Source organism: Triticum aestivum, chromosome 3A (assembly GCF_018294505.1).
Source record: "Triticum aestivum cultivar Chinese Spring chromosome 3A, IWGSC CS RefSeq v2.1, whole genome shotgun sequence".
NCBI lineage: Eukaryota > Viridiplantae > Streptophyta > Magnoliopsida > Poales > Poaceae > Triticum > Triticum aestivum.
This window is the reverse complement of record NC_057800.1, coordinates 58,091,500-58,116,629: the sequence shown is the minus strand read 5'-3', so window position 1 is coordinate 58,116,629 and position 25,130 is coordinate 58,091,500. Positions and strand designations below refer to the sequence as shown.

The following is a 25,130-nucleotide window of genomic DNA, read 5'->3' as shown; positions in this document are numbered from 1 at the left end:
ACTATGTCCGGCTAGAATGGGATGCGGACGGCGAAGAAATTCGCTGCCAACGCACCACCCACTTAGTAGCCACTTTCGACGACTTAACCGACATGCTCGACTTCGACTCCGAAGACATCAACGGTATGGACGACGATGCAGGAGACGAACAGGAACCACCGCCCACAGGGCGCTGGACCGCTACTTCATCATATGACGTATACATGGTGGACACACCCAAAGAAGCCAACAACGATGAGACAACAGAGGATGACACCTCCAAGAAGCAACCCAAGCGCCGACGTCAGCGGCGCCGCTCTAAGTCCCGCCATAGCAAGAACAACGATAATAATAGTCCACGCGACTCTGGAAGAGACGACAACTGCACCACCTCGGTGGCAGAACACGATCAAGACGCAAACTGCAAACATAGTATGGATCCGACGTCCGAACACAATGGCAGCCCTAACAAGCCTCATGACCCGCTTTTGTGCGGGTGAGGATAGCTGGTTGGCCCGTAGCAGCACCAACGACCGAAGCACAACCGAAGTCAGGGATGGCAATGGTAAACCACGACGCGACAAAAACAAGCGTCGAAATAAAGACGGTAGCCCAGATAACACGGCGGTAAACGCCGGATTCAGGGGCTCTCGACCAAGTCAGCGGAAAAAGCCTTTCAAAGGTAGTAGAGAAGGACAACCTGACCTAAACAAAATTCTTGACAAACTCTGTCAGATTCACGGCACCCGAGAAAAACCTGCAAACCATACCCACAGAGAATATTGGGTCTTCAAGCAGGCCGGTAAGCTAAACGCTGAACAGAAAGGGGAAGAGACACCAAGCGAAGCCGAGGATGAACCTCGCCAGCAAAGCGCCGGAGGATAGAAAAAGTTCCCACCAGAGGTTAAAACAGTAAACGTGATCCAGGTGACAAAGAGGAGAAGCAATCACGCACTCCGATGCACACGCGCCATAGAGCCCGTCACCCCTAGGCCCAACCCCTGGTCGGCCTGCCCGATCACTTTCGATCGCAGGTATCACGATACACATATCCGGCGTGAAGGACTGACGGCCTTGGTGTTAGACCCAATAATAAATGGGTACCATTTCACAAGGGTCCTCATGGATGGCGGCAGTGATCTAAATCTGATATATCAGGACACAGTCCGCAAAATGGGGTAGACCTGACACAAATAAGTCACAATAATACTACCTTCAAGGGAGTAATACCAGGCCAAGAGGCCCACTGCACGGGCTCTCTACTACTAGAGGTGGTATTCGGTTCTCCCGATAACTTCCGGAGTGAAACGTTAACTTTTCACATCGCTCCATTCCGGAGTGATTTTCAAGCACTACTCGGAAGGGCGGCTTTCGCTCGTTTTAACGCAATACCGCATTATGTTTTTCTCAAGCTCAAGATGCCCGGTCCACGAGGCGTCATTATAGTTAGTAGAAGTACCAACCGTTCTTTACGAACGGAAGAGGACAAGGCGGCTCTAACAGCTGCACACTAGACACGGTTAGACGAGTCCGGCGTTCCATCATACATGCATGAGATTGGTTTTCGCACCCTCATAAAACGATACCAGGGGCTTCCCGCGTGTAATCAGGGCCATCCCGGCTCAACTAGGCCTCTCTGGAATTTTGATAATTCACTCTTCTTTTTGGCACGACAACTTTCACCTAAATTTTTTCCTTTTGCAGGTGGCAATCGTGCTACACCCGTCCAGGACACGGCACAATGGAGACATAGGCGCAGACGTGCAGCAGGGACCCGCCCAAAGGTTTCTTTTTAGATTAAGGCCCTGCGTAAACCTTTTTTACTATCTCTTGTTGCTTCGCGACGACACTTCAAGGTCGCCCGCTTCTTGAGCTGGGGAGTCCGGGGGAGGCGTTTCGCTCTTTATCATCTCCGGAAGAAGATCCCCCGAAGATGAACTCTGTCGATAAGGGTTGCGATCCGGACTGCAGTTTATAAGCATTGGTTATTGTATTCGGAAGTAAGGTAGGATATCTTCACCATTAAGTACTTTTTGATTACTTACAGCTCGGTAGAGGGCTGATCCCCGTGCGGACATTGTGCGGCAAGAATACCCTCCGAGGCAGGACCCTCTGGCGGAGATTTCTTCTCCCGTTTGGAAACCTTAGTTTCCAGATCTTCACAGGTAGTCCTCTTCCTTCCACAGGGGGAGAGAATGTCAGATTCTTCCCCTGTGTTATCCTCCTTCGCGGAGACACTCATTCCCTCGGTTGGAATAGTTAGCGAAGGAGGCCCGTTTTTGCCCTCTTTATTCCCCCCTTCATCTTCCTTTGAGGGCACTAGACAAGGTGCTGGCTCAAGCATCTTTTCCAGCATCGGATTGTCCAAGCCCTCAGGAAGGGGGGCCGAACACTGGATCATCTTCGCCTTTGTTATCCAGTCCTGGTCCAAGAGCGATTCTTTAGAATGACGTCATGATAAATAAAAGGACAGTGTGTTCGGCCATGGGATTACTTACTTGGGCAGCGGGGCGGTTGCAGCTTAGGCCCACGTCCTCGGTGGTGTCCGGACACTCTATGTGGGGTCTGAAGAACGATTTGTACATCTCCTCATGCGTCATGCCGAGGAAATGTTGAATAGTGCACGTTCCTTCCGGGTTGAATTCCCACATGCGGATGGGTCGGCGTTTGCAAGGCTGGACTCGACGAACCAGCATAACTTGCATTACCATAACCACACTGAAATCTCCCTCGAAGAGATCTCGGATACGGCTATGCAGTATTGGCACGTCCTTGGCTGGACCCCAGCTCAACCCCTGACTGATCCATGACATCAGTTGTGGTGGGGGCCCGAGCGAAAGGTGGGGGTAGCTACCCATTTGGCACTTCGGGGAGCTGTGATGTAAAACCACTCCCGCTGCCACAATCCGGACACCTCTGGAAAGGAACCCTTTGGCCATGGAGCGTCAACAATTTTTCTTATTAAAGCACCTCCGCACGCTGCGTACTGCCCCTCGACCGTCTTCGGCTTCACATCAAAGGTCTTGAGCCACAGGGCGAAGTGAGTGGTAATGCGGAGGAAGGCCTCACATACGACCATGAATGACGAGATGTGAAGAAGGGAATCCGGGGCCAGATCATGAAAATCCAGCCCGTAATAGAACATAAGACCCCTAACAAAGGGATCCAGAGCGAGACCTAGTCCTCGAAGGAAGTGGGACACGAACACAACGCTCTCGTTGGGTTCGGGAGTAGGGACGACCTGCCCTCGGGCGGGCAGCTTATGTGAAATTTCGGCGGTCAGATATCTGGCCACCCTCAACTTCTTGATGTCCTCCTCCATGACGGAGGAAGGCATCCACCGGCCTTGAAGGCTGGATCTGGACATGATTGAAGGTCCGAAGCACCTGACCTGAGCTTTGGGTGTTAGAACTCGAGGCTGGGGAAGGATTCGATTGAGCGCGGGAGGGAAAAAAGAAAAAGCCTTGTCCCCTTTATAAAAAGGGTGAATATAAGGCGTCCTTCTCGTGGCCGTTTGAGACTTACCTAAGATCTAGGAGTCATACCAGCAGGCACGGTTGGGTTACCCACGTTTGTATTGATGAGAATCCCGTGATAAGGGGAACACGATCTCTGTTTTGACAAGACGTGTCAAGAAACCGCCTCGCGTTATGTGCGGGGCTGGTTAAAGAAAAATGGTTCAAATAATGACCGGGCCGTGGCGCGATGTCATGTTGTCAAAACATGTCAGCAGATTAGATTTGTGGAAATATTATTCTCTCTACGGTGGTATGTGGAACTTATTTTGCAGGGTCGGACACCATCCTTGTATACAAACACTTCCATGGTGTATTCGGAGGAGGAACCCGCCTTGCAATGCCGAAGACAACACTGCGCGACAGAGTCATCGTCATTGAAGCCTGGTTCAGGGGCTACCGAGGGAGTCCTGGATTAGGGGGTCTCCGGACAGCCGGACTATATTCTTTGGCCGGACTGTTGGACTATGAAGATACAAGATTGAAGACTTCGTCCCGTGTCCGGATGGGACTCTGCTTGGCGTGGAAGGCAAGCTAGGAAATACTTATATTGAAAGATTGTGGATGTCGCCTAGAGGGGGGGTGAATAGGCGCTTTAAAATAATTACGGTTTAGGCTTGAACAAATGCGGAATAAACCTAGCGGTTAATTTGCCAAGCATAAAACCTAAAACAATTAGGCTCACCTATGTGCACCAACAACTTATGCTAAGCAAGATAAACTACTAGGTGATAGCAAGATATATGACAAGAAACAATAGGGCTATCACAAGGTAAAGCGCATAAGTAAAGAGCTCGGGTAAGAGATAACCGAGGCACACGGAGACGACGATGTATCCCGAAGTTCACACCCTTGCGGATGCTAATCTCCGTTTGGAGCGGTGTGGAGGCACAATGCTCCCCAAGAAGCCACTAGGCCACCGTAATCTTCTCACGCCCTCGCACAATGCAAGATGCCATGATTCCACTAAGGGGCCCTTGAGGGCGGTCACCGAACCCGTACACTTTGGCAACCCTTGGGGGCGGTCACCGAACCCGTACACTTTGGCAACCCTTGGGGGCGGTCACCGAACCCGTACACTTTGGCAACCCTTGGGAGCGGTCACCGGTACCCGTCAAATTGCTCGGGGCGATCTCCACAACCTAATTGGAGACCCCGATGCTTGCCTGGAGCTTTTCACCACAATGATTGAGCTTCAAACAACACCAACCGTCTAGGGTGCCACGACACCCAAGAGGAACAAGCTCTAGGGTGCGCAAACACCCAAGAGTAATAAGCTTCTCAACCTTCACTTCCACGTATCACCGTGGAGAACTCAAACCGATGCACCAAATGCAATGGCAAGGGCACACGGAGTGCCCAAGTCCTTCTCTCTCAAATCCCACCGAAGCAACTAATGCTAGGGAGGAAAAATGAGAGGAAAAACAAGAAGGAGAACACCAAGAACTCCAAGATCTAGATCCAAGGGGTTCCCCTCACATAGAGGAGAAAGTGATTGGTGGAAATGTGGATCTAGATCTCCTCTCTCTTTTCCCTCAAAAACTAGCAAGAATCCATGGAGGGATTGAGAGTTAGCAAGCTCGAAGAAGGTCAACAATGGGGGAAGAACACGAGCTCAAAGGATAAGATTCATTGGGGAAGAAGACCCTCTTTTATAGGAGGGGGAAAATCCAACCGTTATGTGCTCAGCCCGCACACGAGCGGTACTACCGCTCCACGAGCGGTACTACCGCTCAGGCAGAAGAAACAGGGAAAAGGAGCAACAAAACATGAACCTTGGGGCGGTAGTACCGTAGGATACAGCGGTACTACCACTGGGTTAAGCGGTACTACCGCTCCCTTCAGCGGTACTGCCGCGCAGAACAAAGGGGAAAGGGGAAGAGGGAACCGGGCGGTACTACCGCGGAGGAAGGGCGGTACTGCCGCAGCGAGGTACCGCACAATCCGACACAGAAAACGACCCCTCGAATCGACGCGGTAGGGACCTGGTAAGCCAATGGTAGTACTGCTGCGGAGTCACCGCCGGTACTACCGCTGCGGAGCGGTACTGCCGCTTGTGACTCCTCAGCGGTACTACCGCTGGGTACCACGGTACTACCGCTGGGACCCTGACAAAAACCACACTCAAAAAAACCAGAACTGCCATAACTTCTGCATATGAGCTCCGAATTGAGCAAACTCAAACTTGTTGGAAACAAGACGACGAGTAGCATCAAAACAGCGACTGGTTATAGTAAGAAGAGGCAGGGGAGGTATGCCAACAAATAGAGGAGAGAAACCTCCTACCGAGAAGAACCGGCAAAAACCTCCAACATCGAAAACATCATAGAAGATGCGAGTGGACTCCGTTTTCGATGAACTCGAGCTTGTCACCAAGATGACCATAAGCTCCAAAACTCACAAAGAGAAGAACCAAACAAGAACCAATAAAGATGATGCAAGGATGCAATGGTTTGAGCTCTCTATGAACGATACGATCAAGCTACTCATCGAGAGCCCCCGTTGATAGTACGACAATAGATCCTATAACCCGGTCTCCCAACTACCATCATGAGACCGGTAAAATAGAAAACCTACCAGGGGCAAACCTTTGCCTTACACATGGTCCACTTGAGCTAGATGAAGACGATCTTGACTCCCTCAAGTTGGACCACCTTTCTTGATTGGGTTGCCTCGATGAAGACTAGTTGATTGCTCCCCCATACTCCACTATGGGTGAGCCACTCTTCCGCACATCTTCACAAGTTCATTGTCACCACAAAGAACGACAAGCTTCAAGCATTTGATCTCTTCGTGATGCTCCACTTGAACTTGCACACCGCAACCTTTCTTGATTGTGTTGACTCGATGAAGACTAGTTGATTGCTCCCCTATACTCCACTATGGGTGAGCCACTCTTCCGCACATCTTCACAAGTCCATTGTCACCACAAAGGACGACAAGCTTCAAGCATTTGATCTCTACGTGATGCTCCACTTGAACTTGCACCGCAACCTTTCTTGATTGTGTTTAGTCGATGAAGACTAGTTGATTGCTCCCCCATACTCTACTATGGGCGAGCTACTCTTCCGCACATCTTCATAGGTCCATTGTCACCATAAAGGACAACAAGCTTCAAGCATTTGATCTCTTCGTGGTGCTCCACTTGAACTTGCACACCGCAACCTAACCCCACAAAGAACCCTCACGAAGACCATGGGTTAGTATACAAAGCGTAATTGACAATGCTTACCATACCATGGGATCACTTGATCCCTCTCGGTACATCTTCTACGCTTTGTGGGTTGATCATCTTGATTCACTCTTTAACTTAGTCTTGATCAACCTCTCACAAGACCAATCTTTAGGTAATTCCTTGAATAGCACCTTGGTCGACACAAACTCTCCTTGAAACCAACACATGTACTCCAAGAAAAGCCTATGGACAAAACCTTCAAATATAACTCAAGGCAACCATTAGTCCATAGAGATTGTCATCAATTACCAAAACCAAACATGGGGACACCGCATGTTCTTTCAGATATGGATATCTCCTCTGTAACCGACCTTGTGTAACCCTAGCCTCCTGCGGTGTCTATATAAACCGGAGGGTTTTAGTCCGTAGGACGACATACAATCATACCATAGGCTAGCTTCTAGGGTTTAGCCTCTCTGATCTCATGGTAGATCAACTCTTGTAATACTCATATCATCAAGAATAATCAAGCAGGACGTAGGGTTTTACCTCCATCAAGAGGGCCCGAACCTGGGTAAACATCGTGTCCCTTGCCTCCTGTTACCATCCGCCTTAGACGCACAGTTCGGGACCCCCTACCCGAGATCCCCAGTTTTGACACCGACAGTGGCGGCCCCGAACATGGCGGCGGCGGCCTCCTCCTCCGGCCGGAGGTGGGCAGCGAGATATGGTGGATCTTGGGATCTCATGTCTCACAGAATAATCGGCCAGGCAATGGCCCTAGTGGTCTTCGTACGAAGTCACTGTTCTACCTTCAGTCGGTCCTCTTTGATCTGGCCATTTGCAAGTTCCGGACTTCTCCTTCAAAGGAAAACAAGGATTGGCGCATATGACACTCTTTGGACACCTTGATTGGATAGGGGCCGGTCGTGTGCACCCGCAACATTAGTATAACCAGTTTCACCGGGGCACCGCAAAGCTCTACTTTTGTTGACACCTTGGGACATGTCTGCATGAAGATTTTCAATGGACCAACACATGCGAAGAATGCCATGACGTGATTAGAGGACCTGCAAGAGGCAAAGGCGGGGTCTTGGATGGCTGGATGCGATGAAGACTTTGCTTCATTGGCAGTTGTTCAAACTTGGCTTCCGGAATATGTTCCCGTGCAGACCGGACACGAGATCCTGTGAGCCTGGTGATACAGTTGATTTAGAAACAATAATACATATGCTAATATAATTTGATAATTTTGTTATAAATTATCAAATTTTGTTGATACACTGTTAAGGAAGTTTCAACTATACATAATGATTATCTTTAAATACAAAGACATATACTTCCTCCGTTTTTTTAGTCAGCATATAACTTTTGTCTGAAGTCAAAGTATCTCTATTTTGACCAAACTTTTCTCATAAGCCGCTTCTCTTATTCATTGGAGCTTCTAAACTAGTTATAAAATAACTAATTTAAAAATCTCAACAAATTCATTACCACTTTGCATCAGATAGGAGTATCAACTAAGCAGACACCAATCTAGTTCTAGTCCATAACCAGGCAGAAACTTCAAATTTGGGTACTCGCGGCCAGAAATCTAACACTCACCAGCAACCCGACACTACAAGCTCCATCCATCAATCGGTCTTCTGGCCCTCAATAAGATCAAACTTCTCGATGGCTGCGAGTCCAGACCACATCCAGGGCAGAGAGAGAGAACAAGATTAACTAGTGTCCTCAACTGGAGCAGAATACTATATAGTGCAAAGCAAATAACCCATCAGGCAGCACTCCACACCACCACTCATCAGTTAGGACCAAGCGGCGCGAGAATTGAAAAATTAAGTATGAGTGCTACTGACGCAGACTTCTACAAGTTTGGTCAGGAGCTGTCTAGCATATGTAATATATAGCAACAACAAGCAGATCTTACAAGTTAATATATTGTTGTCAAGCAGTTGCTATCTCCTATTGTTTGGGTACCACAGTTAGTTTTCTTTTATCAGGACTTCTACTCCTATGTAAAAGAATAGGTGAAATTGAGATTGACTAAGAAAACAGAAATATATCTTCTATTTCTCAAGTCAATGCAACGGAAGTGCAAGCACACATGACCAATAATAACTACGTTTCTAATCACAAAAGAAAGAAAGATCTCTTCTACTCTCTTCGTTATTAACTTTACTATAAAATTAATACAAAGTTGGGTTATCTATTTTGGAACGGAGGGAGTAGTTCTAATCACATGATAACTACACATTTCACCGATGAATGGTAGTTATCATGGTTAACACTGATCTCTTCCTGCTGAAACTACGACGGGTCCGCAAGAAGTACACCTACTCGTGATGCTATTGCCACTCTATCAGCTTCTTTTCATCGTGATGAATCTCCAAGGAGCACGTCCTCTGCTCCTAACGATATTGCCATGCAGTCAGCTTCTCCTAACACATTCTCTGCATAATTCTTGCGGACGCAAACCCGACCCAAATTTAGGACACCCGTCCCTTTGTATCGACGCGTTGAGTCGTGATTTTTGTCGGCACAAACTCAAACAAACGTGAACGGACCAAATGCATCTGTGCATTGTAGTTTTCATTTTTATTTTTTGAAGTTGGCCCAACGCCGTAGTAGGTGATGAACATCCATCCACGGGCCGCATCGGATATGTGGGCTGTTCCCCACGTCGAACCCACACACACGTCTCGTAAAGTTGCCAGGATACGAGCGTTTATTAGGTCGAGGAGCGCCCGGAGCGCCGCCGGCTAGCTACCCACCGTCCAATCCCCGGATACCAACCCGCCTCCTCACATCCTCCCGCTCCGCCGCAGCCGCCGGCCTCTCCAATCCCGCGTCCTGTGCGACTCTGAGTCTCTGACCTCCTCGACTCATTTCGAGGAGGAGCAAGGGCCGATGGAGGACTGCCTCGACGGCGCCGGCGCCGGCAATGGCGACGAAGGCAGCAGCAGGTGCGGAGGGGGACTTAAAGGAAGCCAGAGCGCTGGCATGGAGGAGCAACAACGTCCAGGGATCGTCGACGACGCCGAGTCCCGCGTGGAGGAGCAACCGCGAACAAAGAGGACGCGGAAGAACAAGGTAAGAATCTGAATTTTCTGTAGTTCTTTGTGTGTCCATGGATGCAATTTGTGTTCTTGGTGAATTGGAATTTTCTACTGCCAGGTACTCTTGTGTATTTCTTAGGAGCTCACAAGGGTAGATAAATAAATAAATTGACAATCTGAATCTTTACTTCACATACCTGATAGCTGGTAGATAGTCAGAGTTATATTGAGGAACCAAAGTATGAAAACTAAATTTTGGTTGCAATAAATAAATAAATCATCAAACTTGGCATTACTTTACCATGAACTATACTGTGAGAATGTTTTGCCTAAATGTCGTAGTCTTGTGATTGTCCAGCAAATGTGGCAAACAGTAAGTTCAGTTTGATGCTACTCTTAGCTAAAACCAATGTACTCCACTTTTCTTCAGTGTTATGACTGCTGTGAAAGGTTCCATTTTCTCATGTTAAATAACTTGTCCATGTTCAGTTTTTTCGTCATTCATTGTTCAACAACTTGTTCAGAGCTAACCTGAAGCATGACTGCATCGTGACTTCCTTTGCTTTAATATTAATTGCAGGTGACACGGGCACGCGCCGATCGTTCCGAATTCTTCCTCGCGCCAAAACCATATCCCCGGCTCCACCCAGCGCTCCTCTGGATCGTCCTCCGTGACGAGACATACCTCACCTTCCCCCACGGCAAAATCCACCACTACCAATGTTACCACAGCTTTGACAGGATAAGCAAGGTGGTGGTGTCTGATAAGATTGTCGCTCTCATTGCCAGGGACAAGGTCAAAATCTTTGCTCGCGGGCCGCCACAGGGTTTCGGAACATGCTCGGCCAAGGTGTGGGAGCCCCCTGGAGAAACCCATGTCGTTGACATTGCAATCTTCAAAGAGAAGCTTTACGTCCTCGCTGCAGAATATGGTAATGGCTGTCTTGAACCACCGGAGCTGCATGCCTTGGATACCAGCGACGAGCAGGCCGCTGTCAGCTCCGTCCAATGCGTAAGCGCCGCACCAAGAGATCGCGTGGAATCTGACTCGACTGCCGGCTGCCAACTGGGCATCTTCTTCTACCTGGTCGCATCCGGCCATCAGCTGCTGGTGGTGGAACGGCAGGTCGACGTGGATCACTGGGACCCCTTTTACGTGAGGGCGATACGGACCCGGTTCGAGGTCTCGGAGGCGGTGGGCCTGAGCGGCAGCGGCCCTGGGCACTGGAGCAAGGTGGATACACTGATGGGGCGTGCTCTGTTTGTCAGCCGAGACTGCTCCGAGTCACTCCCTGCCCAGCCTGGAGCTCGAGAAGACTGCGTCTACGCTATGACCGAACGGAATCTGCCTCTTCCGAGAGAGCAGAAGAGGGTCCCTGAGGATGACCTGTTCGACTGTGTCATGTACAACGTGAGAGACAATACAGTGGTGCCATTGCCATTTGAGACGGCGGCGACGGAGGCAACTCGCGGGGTATGGCATCCTACCTGGCTTTTCCCAGCCAATGTTTGAGTTACATATGCATTTGGAAGTGCCATACTACCATCTGGGATTGATTTGGTACGCCCTGATGCTTGCGTATATCCAGTAGTATCTATCCTTATCGATATGTTGTAGTAATGACTAGTTTACTTGTTCTGACAATGTGTGTCAAGTTAAACTGACCGGTGTTGCTAGATTTCCATTTTGTTGTCTTAGGAGTAGACATTTATCAAGACTATGGTTGAGCTTGTAGCCTTTCTGTCGCAAACTGTGTTCTTGACTGAATGTACTGATCTATGCGGCTACTTGGTAGTACCATTGCTTCACTTCTTTGTTTGTGCTACTTCTGAGGTCCATACAATCTCTATAGGAGTGGCGGAGCTTGGGCTAAATTCATGGGGGGGCCATTGGCTGGAGGGGCAAACTCAGTCACTATAAGCTTTTTTTTAGTGGATAAATTGATCGAATGCAAAGATATACAAGAAGCTCAGGTTGGCCACCGCCCAGGTCGCCCTCACGAAGCTCCGCCAACTGATAGGAAAGCTGGCTTCCGCATATTTAATTACCCTTAGATGAAGTATACAAGAAGATAGCACATACACTGACAGTGCATTTTATTTACATTTCCCCTTGCCCTGAAAATTACATGGAGCTGCTGCTACCAATAGTCAATAACTACATTCTTTAGAGTTAGATACTTGATTTGATGCATGTTTACCTGCAAAAGAAACCATAGATGCATGTATCTCATTGTGTTTGAAGGCGTTTTTTTACTCAAAGTGGACATGTAAATTCAAACAGGGTATATCCCCCGAGCCCAAATGTTTTAAGATTTCGAGCTTCTTTGAACCGGGTATCAGAACACACACGTTACCGTCTTTATTTTCACTCAAAGCACAAGAAGGAATACATACAATGTCACGGGTATTTAAAAGCCACACATGACGCCCCAAATCAAAATAAACAGCAGCCCTAGCTAGTTCATGAGCTTCATAATTAGACTCTCTAGCCTCATGCTCAGCACATAGATCATCCAGGCTCGCCATCTTTGCTCTAATGTCCTTGATAACCATACTACTGGTGCCATGATATTCACCTTGAAGGTGTTGTACAGTCGCCGAGAATCCGTCACCACATGAACCTTTGAAACATAAAGATCATCTGCCTCGGATGCGGGTGTTGATGGTGGGTCGGGGGAGGGTTGTGGCCTTCCTCCTACAACGACCAAAAAGGGGCGGCCTAGCTAGTAGAGCTAAATCCTGCGTGGCCCCGAGCAAGTCAAGTCTTCGTATCAAAAACCTCTCCTTCAGATGAAAGCTGCGTTTTGGGACATCCGAGGTTTCGGTGCTAGGGGGCGCCGAGACCAAATTCGGGATTTGGTGCGTGATGCTAATATCGACCGGGTTTGCCTCACTGAAACCTTCAAAGCTTCTTTTTCTAATACTGAGTTATCCTCGATTGCTGGTGCCGACCGATTTGTTTGGCGTTGTTTACCGGCGTTGGGGCATTCAGGTGGCATTCTTATTGGTGCGAAGGTGGATTATTTTGATTTTGTTGCTTTTGATCGCGAGATCTTTTGGGCTAGTATGGTGGTGTTTCACAAGAGTCTCAACATGCTTTGGGAGATTATGGTGGTTTATGGCCCAGCTGATCATTCACTCTCCCCGCTTTTTTTAGATGAGCTTACTGCTAAGATTCACAAGTGTAACGTCCCGTTGGTCATCAGTGGTGATTTTAGCCTTCTTAGGTTCCTTGTTGAGAAGAACAATTCTAACTTCTCATGGCCGTTGGTTGATGCTTTCAATGATTTTATTGTGGAGTGTGCCCTCTGCGAATTTTCTAGGACCAGATCGCGTTTTACCTGGTCTAACCATAAGGCTAACCCGGTTCATTTGGTGTTGGATCGTGTTTTCTCTTCTTCTGCTTGGGATACGCTTTTCCCACGGCGTTCTCTCTCTGCCTTACCCCAGGTCGGGTCGGACCACTCTCCTCTCATCTTGGATTTAGGCGTTTCCTCTCCGGTTATAGTTTCCAGATTTCAGTTTGATGCATCTTGGCTTTTGGTCGAGAGTTTTTGTGATTTGGTTGCTGGGAAGATTACTTCCCTCCTAAAGTCTAGAGTTCGTTCTTTTGGTCCTATGGATGATTGGCATTTCTGCTCTTATCAACTCCGTAAATTCCTTAAAGGGTGGTGCCGTAACCAGCGACTGAAGCCCACAAAATTAAGCGCAAACTGTTGGGGCAGGTTTCGTTGCTGGATGCGGAGGCTGACTCCTCCGGGCTCTCGGCTGCTGGCTGGCAACATTGCTATGATCTTCAGGCTATTCCTATGCAGCTCCACCGGTAGGCTGATATTTACTAGAGGTAGTGTGGCACGATTAATTGGGCCCTAAAAGGGGATTCTCTCACTTCGTATTTCTTCGCTATTGCCAATGGTCGTCGTCATAGATGTTTGATTAAAAGTCTGATCATTGATGGTGTCCGAGTAGATGAGCCTCGCCTTATTCTTGAGCACGTGCATAATTTCTTTGCTGGTTTGTTAGCTGCCACCTGCCAGGCCTGCTTCTGGTTTATCATCTCGCCCAATCTTTGGGATCAGGATAGGCGTGTTTCGGGGGAGGAAAACCTGCTCCTCTTGGTTCCTCTTTCCGTGGAAGAAATTTAGCTGGTCATTAACTCTGCTAACTTGAATTTGGCTTCGGGCCCGGATGGCTTTTCTATTGCGTTCCTCCGGTTATTTTGACAGGTCTTGCGTCCTCTGGTTTGTGCTATTATCCAAAGCTTTTGTTTGGGGACTGTTGACATTTGTTGTCTTAACTATGCCATTTTATCGCTTATTCCCAAAGTCAAGGGTGCTGACTTAATCTCTTAGTTTCGCCCAATTGCTTTGATTACGGTCGAAACGACCTTTTGTTCGACCGCGTCGAAATGGGGTTATGTTCATCGAAAAGAGTATGGCGTACCGCAAAACAGAGGAAACAGACTTATGTTCGAGCGCCTATGGTCGAAACAGGGTCCTGTTGATCGAGAGGGATGTGGTGTACCGCAAAACGGAGGAAACAGACTTCTGTTTGAGCACTTACAGTCGAAACGGGGTCCTATTCATCGGGAGGGGTGTGGCGTACCGCAAAACGGGACTCCACATGCTACTATTCATTCATCGTCTACTACCTCGCTCCCGCCTCCACGGGCTACCGTTCATCTACCATCGAGTTCCTCTAGCCTCCACCGGCTACTGTTCATCTAACGTCGAGTTCCTCTAGCCTCCACCGGCTACTGTTCATCCAACCTCCACGGGGTCCTTGATGACCCACAAGTGTAAGGAGTCTATCGTAGCCTTTTCGATAAGTAAGAGTGTCGAACCCAACGAGGAGCAGAAGGAAATGATATGCAGTTTTCAGTAAGGTATTCTCTGCAAGCACTGAAATTATCGATAACAGATAGTTTTGTGATAAGATAATTTGTAATGAGTAGCAAGTAATAAAAGTAAATAAGGTGCAGCAAGATGGCCCAATCCTTTTTGTAGCAAAGGACAAGTCTGAACAAACTCTTATATGAAGGAAAGCGCTCCCGAGGACACATGGAAATTATCGTCAAGCTAGTTTTCATCACGCTCATATGATTCATGTTCGGTACTTTGATAATTTGATATGTGGGTGGATCGGTGCTTGGGTGATGTCCTTACTTGGACAAGCATCCCACTTATGATTAACCCCCATTGCAAGCATTCGCAACTACAACAGAAGTATTAACGTAAACCTAACCATAGCATGAAACATATGGATCCAAATCAGCCCCTTACGAAGCAACGCATAAACTAGGATTTAAGCTTCTGTCACTCTAGCAACCCATCATCTACTTATTACTTCCCAATGCCTCCCTCTAGGCCCAAACAATGGTGAAGTGTCATGTAGTCGACATTCACATGACACCACTAGAGGGATGACAACATGTTGGGGAACGTAGCAGAAATTCAAAATTTTCCTACGTGTCACCAAGATCTATCTATGGAGAAACCAGCAACGAGGGGAAGAAGAGTGCATCTACATACCCTTGTAGATCGCTAAGCGGAAGCGTTCAAGAGAACGGGGTTGAAGGAGTCGTACTCGTCGTGATCCAAATCACCGGAGATCCTAGCGCCGAACGGACGGCACCTCCGCGTTCAACACACGTACAACCCGGTGACGTCTCCCATGCCTTGATCCAGCAAGGAGAGGGAGAGGTTGAGGAAGACTCCATCCAACAGCAGCACAACGGCGTGGTGGTGGTGGAGGAGCGTGGTACTCCAGCAGGGCTTCGCCAAGCACCGCAAGAGACGAGGAGGGAGAGGGGTAGGGCTGCGCCAAGAAGGAGAGGAACTCGTGTGTCTTGGGCAGCCCAAACCTCAAGTATATATAGAGGAAGGGAAGGGGCTGCGCCCCCACCTAGGGTTCCCTCCCTAGGGGTGGCGGCAGCCCCCAGATCCCATCTGGGTGGCGGCCACAAGGGGGAGAGGGGGAGGCGCACCTGGGGTGGGCCTTAGGGCCCATCTGCCCTAGGGTTTGCCCCCCTTCCCTCTTGGAGGCGCCTTGGGCCTTGGTGGGGGGGGCGCACCAGCCCACCTGGGGCTGGTCCCCTCCCACACTTGGCCCATGCAGCCCTCCGGCGCTGGTGGCCCCACTTGGTGGACCCCCGGACCCCTCCGGTGGTCCCAGTACACTACCGGTAAAACCCGAAACTTTTCCGGTGACCAAAACATGACTTCCCATATATAAATCTTTACCTCCGGACCATTCCGGAACTCCTCGTGACGTCCGGGATCTCATCCGGGACTCCGAACAACATTCGGTAACCACGTATATCTATTCCCTATAACCCTAGCGTCATCGAACCTTAAGTGTGTAGACCCTACGGGTTCGGGAACCATGCAGACATGACCGAGACGTTCTCCGGTCAATAACCAACAGCGGGATCTGGATACCCATGTTGGTTCCCACATGTTCCACGATGATCTCATCGGATGAACCACGATGTCGAGGATTCGATCAATCCCGTATACAATTCCCTTTGTCTAGCGGTATGATACTTGCCCGAGATTCGATCGTCGGTATCCCGATACCTTGTTCAATCTCGTTACTGGCAAGTCTCTTTACTCGTTCCGTAACACATCATCCCGTGATCAACTCCTTGGTCACATTGTGCACATTATGATGATGTCCTACCGAGTGGGCCCAGAGATACCTCTCCGTTTACACGGAGTGACAAATCCCAGTCTCGATTCGTGCCAACCCAACAGACACTTTCGGAGATACCTGTAGTGCACCTTTATAGCCACCCAGTTACGTTGTGACGTTTGGCACACCCAAAGTATTCCTACGGTATCCGGGAGTTGCACAATCTCATGGTCTAAGGAAATGATACTTGACATTAGAAAAGCTTTAGCATACGAACTACACGATCTTGTGCTAGGCTTAGGATTGGGTCTTGTCCATCACATCATTCTCCTAATGATGTGATCCCGTTATCAACGACATCCAATGTCCATGGTCAGGAAACCGTAACCATCTATTGATCAACGAGCTAGTCAACTAGAGGCTTACTAGGGACATGGTGTTGTCTATGTATCCACACATGTATCTGAGTTTCCTATCAATACAATTCTAGCATGGATAATAAACGATTATCATGAACAAGGAAATATAATAATAATCAATTTATTATTGCCTCTAGGGCATATTTCCAACAGTCTCCCACTTGCACTAGAGTCAATAATCTAGTTCACATCGCCATGTGATTAACACTCACAGGTCACATCGCCATGTGACCAACATCCAAGAGTTTACTAGTGTCACTAAACTAGTTCACATCATCATGTGATTAAGACTCAATGAGTTCTGGGTTTGATCATGTTTTGCTTGTGAGAGAGGTTTTAGTCAACGGGTCTGCAACATTCAGATCCGTATGTACTTCGCAAATCTCTAGGTCATATTATAAATGCTGCTTCCACGCTCCACTTGGAGCTATTCCAAATGGTTGCTCCACTATACGTATCCGGTTTGCTACTCAGAGTCATTCGGATAGGTGTTAAAGCTTGCATCGATGTAACCCTTTACGCCGAACTCTTTATCACCTCCATAATCGAGAAACATGTCCTTATTACTCCAAGGACAATTTTGACCGCTATCTAGTGATCCACTCCTGGATCACCTTTGTACCCTCTTGCCAGACATGTGGCAAGGCACACATCAGGTGCGGTACTCAGCATGGCATACCGTATAGAGCCTATGACAAAAGCATAGGGGACGACATTCGTCCTTTCTCTTTCTTCTGCCGTGGTCGAGCTTTAAGTCTTAACTTCATACCTTACAACTCAGGCAAGAACTCCTTCCTTTGACTGATCCATCTTGAACACCTTCAAGATCATGTCAAGGTATGTGCTCATTTGAAAGTACCATTAGCGTTTTTGATCTATCCTCATAGATCTTGATGCTCAATGTTCAAGTAGCCTAATCCAGGTTTTCTATTGAAAAACACTTTTCAAATAACCCTATATGCTTTCCAGAAATTCTACATCATTTCTGATCCACAATATGTCAACAACATATACTCATCAGAAATTCTATAGTGCTCCCACTCACTTCTTTGGAAATACAAGTTTCTCATAAACTTTGTATACACCCAAAATCTTTGATCATCTCATCAAAGCATACATTCCAACTCCGAGATGCTTACTCCAGTCCTTAGAAGGATTGCTGGAGCTTTGCATACTTATTAGCATCTTTCAGGATTGACAAAACCTTCCGGTTGTATCACATACAACCTTTCCTCAAGAAAATCGTCGAGGAAACAATGTTTTGACATCCTATCTGCAAGATTTCATAAATAATGCAGTAATCGCTAATATAATTCCAACAGACTCTTAGCATCGCTACGAGTGAGAAAGTCTCATCATAGTCAACTCCTTGAACTTGTCGGAAAAAATCTTAACGACAAGTCGAGCTTTCTTAATGGTGATACTTACCATCATTGTCCGTCTTCCTTTTAAAATCCATCTGTACTCAACAGCCTTACGACCATCGAGCCGTTCTGCCAAAGTCTACACTTTGTTTTCATACATGGATCCTCTCTCGGATTTTATGGCCTCGAGCCATTTATCGGAATCCGGGCCCACCATCGCTTCTCCATAGCTCGTAGGTTCATTGTTGTCTAGCAACATGACTTCCAAGACAGGATTACGTACCACTCTGAAGTAGTACGCATCCTTGTCATCCCACGAGGTTTGGTAGTGACTTGATCTGAAGTTTCATGATCACTATCATAAGCTTCCACTTCAATTGGTGTAGGTGCCACAGGAACAACTTCCTGTGCCCTGCCACACACTAGTTGAAGAGACGGTTCAATAACCTCATCAAGTCTCCACCATCCTCCCACTCAATTCTTTCGAGAGAAACTTTTCCTCGAGAAAGGACCCGATTCTAGAAACAATCCCTTATTGCTTTCGGATCTGAGACAGGAGGTATACCCAACTGTTTTGGGTGTCCTATGAAGATGCATTTATCCGCTTTGGGTTCGAGCTTATCAGCCTGAAACTTTTTCACATAAGCGTCGCAGCCCCAAACTTTTAAGAAATGACAGCTTAGGTTTCTCTAAACCATAGTTCATACGGTGTCATCTCATCGGAATTACGTGGTGCCCTATTTAAAGTGAATGTGGTTGTCTCTAATGCCTAACCCATAAACTATCGTGGTAATTCGATAAGAGACATCATGGTATGCATCATATCCAATAGGGTGCAGTTATGATGTTCGGACACACCATCACACTATGGTGTTCCAGGCTGTATTAGTTGTGAAACAATTTCCACAATGTCTTAATTCTGTGCCAAACTCGTAATTCAGATATTCATCTCTATGATCATATCATAGATCTTTTATCCTCTTGTCACGACGATCTTTCAACTTCACCCTGAAATTACTTGAACCTTTCAATAATTCAGACTCGTGATTCATCAAGTAAATATACTCAACATCTACTCAAATCATCTGTGAAGTAAGAACATAACGATATCCACTACATGCCTCAGCACTCATTGGACTGCACACATCAAAATGTATTACTTCCAACAAGTTGCTTTCTAGTTCCATTTTACTGAAAACGAGGCTTTCAGTCATCTTGCCCATGTGGTATGATTTGCATGTCTCAAGTGATTCAAAATCAAGTGAGTCCAAACGGTCCATTTGCATGGAGTTTCTTCATGCATATACACCAATAGACATGGTTCGCATGTCTCAAACTTTTCAAAAACGAGTGAGCCCAAAGATCCATCAACATGGAGCTTCTTCATGCGTTTTATACCGATATGACTTACGTGGCAGTGCCACAAGTAGGTGGTACTATCATTACTATCTTATATCTTTTGGCATGAACATGTGTATCACTACGATCGAGATTCAATAAACCATTCATTTTAGGTGCAAGACCATTGAAGGTATTATTCAAATAAACAGAGTAACCATTATTCTCCTTAAATGAATAACCGTATTGCGATAGACATAATCCAATCATGTCTATGCTCAACGCAAACACCAATCTTGATGGTAGAGGGAGCGTACGATATTTGATCAACCTTGGAAATACTTCCAACACATATCGTCATCTCACCTTTAGCTAGTCTCCGTTTATTCCGTAGCTTTTATTTCGAGTTACTAACACTTAGTAACCGAACCGGTATCTAATACCCTGGTGCTACTAGGAGTACTAGTAAAGTACACATTAACACAATGTATATCCAATATACTTCTATCGACCTTGCCAGCCTTCTCATCTACCAAGTATCTAGGGTAATTCTGCTCCAGTGGCTGTTCCCCTTATTACAGAAGCACTTAGTCTCGGGTTTGGGTTCAACCTTGGGTTTCTTCACTAGAGCAGCAGCTGATTTGCCGTTTCATGAAGTATCCCTTCTTGCCCTTGCCCTTCTTGAAACTAGTGGTTTCACCAACCATCAACAATTGATGCTCCTTCTTGATTTCTACTTTTGTGGTGTCAAACATCGCGAATATCTCAAGGATCATCATATATGTCCCTGATATATTATAGTTCATCACGAAGCTCTAGCAGCTTGGTGGTAATGACTTCGGAGAAACATCACTATCTCATCTGGAAGATCAACTCCCACTCGATTCAAATGATTGTTGTACTCAGACAATCTGAGCACAAGCTCAACAATTGAGCTTTTCTCCTTAGTTTGCAGGCTAAGAAAATCGTCGGAGGTCTCATACCTCTTGACGTGGGCACGAGCCTGAAATCCCAATTTCAGCCCTCGAAACATCTCATATGTTTCGCGACGTTTCAAAACGTCTTCGGTGCCTCAACTCTAAACCGTTTAACTGAACTATCACGTAGTTATCAAAATGTGTATGTCAGATGTTCGCAACATCCACAGACGACGTTCGAGGTTCAGCACACTGAGCGGTGCATTAAGGACATAAGCCTTCTATGAAGCAATGAGGACAATCCTCAGTTTACGGACCTAGTCCGCATAATTGCTACTATCAACTTTCAACTAAATTTTCTCTAGGAACATATCTAAACAGTAGAACTGAAGCGCGAGCTACGACATAATTTGCGAAGACCTTTTGACTATGTTCAGGATAATTAAGTTCATCTTATGAACTCCCACTCAGATAGACATCCCTCTAGTCATCTAAGTGATTACATGATCCGAGTCAACTAGGCCGTGTCCGATCATCACGTGAGACGGACTAGTCAACATCGGTGAACATCTTCATGTTGATCGTATCTACCATACGACTCATGCTCGACCTTTCGGTCTCTTGTGTTCCGAGGCCATGTCTGTACATGCTAGGCTCGTCAAGTCAACCTAAGTGTTTCGCGTGTGTAAATCTGTCTTACACCCGTTGTATGTGAACGTTAGAATCTATCACACCCGATCATCACGTGGTGCTTCGAAACAACGAACTGTCGCAACGGTGCACAGTTAGGGGGAACACTTTCTTGAAATTATTATGAGGGATCATCTTATTTACTACCGTCGTTCTAAGTAAACAAGATGCAAAAACATGATAAACATCACATGCAATCAAATAATAGTGACATGATATGGCCAATATCATATAGCTCCTTTGATCTCCATCTTGGGGCTCCATGATCATCTTGTCACCGGCATGACACCATGATCTCCATCATCATGATCTCCATCATCGTGTCTCCATGAAGTTGCTCGCCAACTATTACTTCTACTACTATGGCTAACGGTTAGCAATAAAGTAAAGTAATTACATGACGTTTATCATGACACGCAGGTCATAAATAAATTAAGACAACTCCTATGGCTCCTGCCGGTTGTCATACTCATCGACATGCAAGTCGTGATTCCTATTACAAGAACATGATCAATCTCATACATCACATATCATTCATCACATCCTTTTGGCCATATCACATCACATAGCATACCCTGCAAAAACAAGTTAGACGTCCTCTAATTGTTGTTTGCATGTTTTACGTGGCTGCTATGGGTTTCTAGCAAGAACGTTTCTTACCTACGCAAAAACCACAACGTGATATGCCAATTGCTATTTACCCTTCATAAGGACCCTTTTCATCGAATCCGATCCGACTAAAGTGGGAGAGACAGACACCCGCTAGCCACCTTATGCAACTAGTGCATGTCAGTCGGTGGAACCAGTCTCACGTAAGAGTACGTGTAAGGTCGGTCCGGGCCGCTTCATCCCACAATGCCGCCGAATCAAGATTGGACTAGTAACGGTAAGCATATTGAACAAAATCAACGCCCACAACTACTTTGTGTTCTACTCGTGCATAGAATCTACGCAATAGACCTAGCTCATGATGCCACTGTTGGGGAACGTAGCAGAAATTCAAAATTTTCCTACGTGTCACCAAGATCTATCTATGGAGAAACCAGCAACGAGGGGAAGGAGAGTGCATCTACATACCCTTGTAGATCGCTAAGCGGAAGCGTTCAAGAGAACGGGGTTGAAGGAGTCGTACTCGTCGTGATCCAAATCACCGGAGATCCTAGTGCCGAACGGACGGCACCTCCGCGTTCAACACACGTACAGCCCGGTGACGTCTCCCATGCCTTGATCCAGCAAGGAGAGAGGGAGAGGTTGAGGAAGACTCCATCCAGCAGCAGCACAACGGCGTGGTGGTGGTGGAGGAGCGTGGTACTCCAGCAGGGCTTCGCCAAGCACCGCAAGAGACGAGGAGGGAGAGGGGTAGGGCTGCGCCAAGAAGGAGAGGAACTCGTGTGTCTTGGGCAGCCCAAACCTCAAGTATATATAGGGGGAGGGGAGGGGCTGCGCCCCCACCTAGGGTTCCCTCCCTAGGGGTGGCGGCAGCCCCCAGATCCCATCTGGGTGGCGGCCACAAGGGGGAGAGGGGGAGGCGCACCTGGGGTGGGCCTTAGGGCCCATCTGCCCTAGGGTTTGCCCCCCTTCCCTCTTGGAGGCGCCTTGGGCCTTGGTGGGGGGGGCGCACCAGCCCACCTGGGGCTGGTCCCCTCCCACACTTGGCCCATGCAGCCCTCCGGGGCTGGTGGCCCCACTTGGTGGACCCCCGGACCCCTCCGGTGGTCCCGGTACACTACCGGTAAAACCCGAAACTTTTCCGGTGACCAAAACAGGACTTCCCATATATAAATCTTTACCTCCGGACCATTCCGGAACTCCTCGTGACGTCCGGGATCTCATCCGGGACTCCGAACAACATTCGGTAACCACGTATATCTATTCCTTATAACCCTAGCGTCATCGAACCTTAAGTGTGTAGACCCTACGGGTTCGGGAACCATGCAGACATGACCGAGACGTTCTCCGGTCAATAACCAACAGCGGGATCTGGATACCCATGTTGGTTCCTACATGTTCCACGATGATCTCATCGGATGAACCACGATGTCGAGGATTCGATCAATCCCGTATACAATTCCCTTTGTCTAGCGGTACGATACTTGCCCGAGATTCGATCGTCGGTATCCCGATACCTTGTTCAATATCGTTACTGGCAAGTCTCTTTACTCGTTCCGTAACACATCATCCCGTGATCAACTCCTTGGTCACATTGTGCACATTATGATGATGTCCTACCGAGTGGGCCCAGAGATACCTCTCCGTTTACACGGAGTGACAAATCCCAGTCTCGATTCGTGCCAACCCAACAGACACTTTCGGAGATACCCGTAGTGCACCTTTATAGCCACCCAGTTACGTTGTGACGTTTGGCACACCCAAAGTATTCCTACGGTATCCGGGAGTTGCACAATCTCATGGTCTAAGGAAATGATACTTGACATTAGAAAAGCTTTAACATGCGAACTACACAATCTTGTGCTATGCTTAGGATTGGGTCTTGTCCATCACATCATTCTCCTAATGATGTGATCCCGTCATCAACGACATCCAATGTCCATGGTCAGGAAACCGTAACCATCTATTGATCAACGAGCTAGTCAACTAGACGCTTACTAGGGACATGGTGTTGTCTATGTATCCACACATGTAACTGAGTTTCCTATCAATACAATTCTAGCATGGATAATAAACGATTATCATGAATAAGGAAATATAATAATAATCAATTTATTATTGCCTCTAGGGCATATTTCCAACACAACATACATCTCATCAAAATATCGAACGAATACCAAATTCACATGACTACTTATAGCAAGACTTCTCCCATGTCCTCAGGAACAAACATAACTACTCACAAAGCATATTCTTGTTCATAATCAGAGGGGTATTAATATTCATAATGGATCTGAACATATGATCTTCCACCAAATAAACCAACTAGCATCAACTACAAGGAGTAATCAACACTACTAGCAACCCACAGGTACCGATCTGAGGTTTGGATACAAAGATTGGATACAAGAGATGAACTAGGGTTTGAGATGAGATGGTGCTGGTGAAGATGTTGATGGATATTGACCTCCTCCCGATGAGAGGATCGTTGGCGATGATGATGGTGATGATTTCCCCCTCCCGGAGGGAAGTTTCCCCGGCAGAATAGCTCCGCCGGAGCCCTAGATTGGTTCCGCAAAGGTTCTGCCTCGCGGCGGCGGAGTTTCGTCCCATAACCTTGCTTATGATTTTTTCTCGGACGAAAGACCTCATATAGCAGAAGATGGGCATCGGAGGGCCACCAGGGGGGCCACGAGGCAGGGGGCACGCCCTGGGGGTAGGGCGTGCCCCCCACCCTCGTGGCCAGGGTGTGGCCCCTCTAGAACTTTCTTCGCTCAATATTTTTTATATATTCTGGAAATAACTTCTGTGAAGTTTCAGGACTTTTGGAGCTGTGAAGAATAGATCTGTAATATTTGCTCATTTTCCAGCTCAGAATCCCCGCTGCCGGCATTCTCCCTCTTCATGTAAACCTTCTAAAATAAGAAAGAATAGGCATAAGTATTGTGACATAATGTGTAATAACAGCCTATAATGCAATACATATTGATATAAAAAGCATGATGCAAAATGGACGTATCAACTCCCTCAAGCTTAGACTTCGCTTCTTCTCAAGCGAAAGCCGAACTCAAAAAATATGTCCACATGTTTGGAGATAGAGGTGTCGATAAAAATAAAATACGGACATGAGGGCATCATGATCATTTTTAGAGCAGCAATATATATATACATATAATATATATATATATATATATATATATATATAGGGTGGGTCTATTATGATAACACCCTTAAGAGTCTTATTCTGCACACCGAATCGCTTATTCTGCTAACACCTCTCTCCGTACCGCACCGCGAACCGAACCACCCCACTGCCACTAACAAAGCCCACCCCCAGCTCCCGCACGACACCCACCTCCCTCTTCCCCTGATCCAAACCCCCACCTCCCTCCACCTTCTACCGGCGCCGCCGCCGCCAGAGCACCACCT

At 47.3% G+C, this 25,130-nt stretch overlaps 1 protein-coding gene across 1 annotated transcript; it reads left to right on the top strand.

The window, feature by feature from the left end:
• Nucleotides 1-9,353: 9,353 nt before the first annotated feature.
• LOC123057881 (uncharacterized) lies at nucleotides 9,354-11,547 on the top strand. The gene is made up of 2 exons (XM_044480756.1): nucleotides 9,354-9,762; nucleotides 10,309-11,547. Exons 1-2 carry the CDS (start codon nucleotides 9,580-9,582, stop codon nucleotides 11,239-11,241), a joined length of 1,116 nt encoding a protein of 371 aa, XP_044336691.1. The 5' UTR covers nucleotides 9,354-9,579; the 3' UTR covers nucleotides 11,242-11,547.
• The last annotated feature ends 13,583 nt before the right edge of the window (nucleotides 11,548-25,130 follow it).

Bases quoted from the DNA above. Each gene is read 5' to 3' on its own strand.
- LOC123057881 (XM_044480756.1), top strand. From the start codon at position 9,580: ATGGAGGACTGCCTCGACGGCGCCGGCGCCGGCAATGGCGACGAAGGC. The intron at 9,763-10,308 runs GTAAGAATCTGA...TATTAATTGCAG, and splicing joins AGAGGACGCGGAAGAACAAG to GTGACACGGGCACGCGCCGA.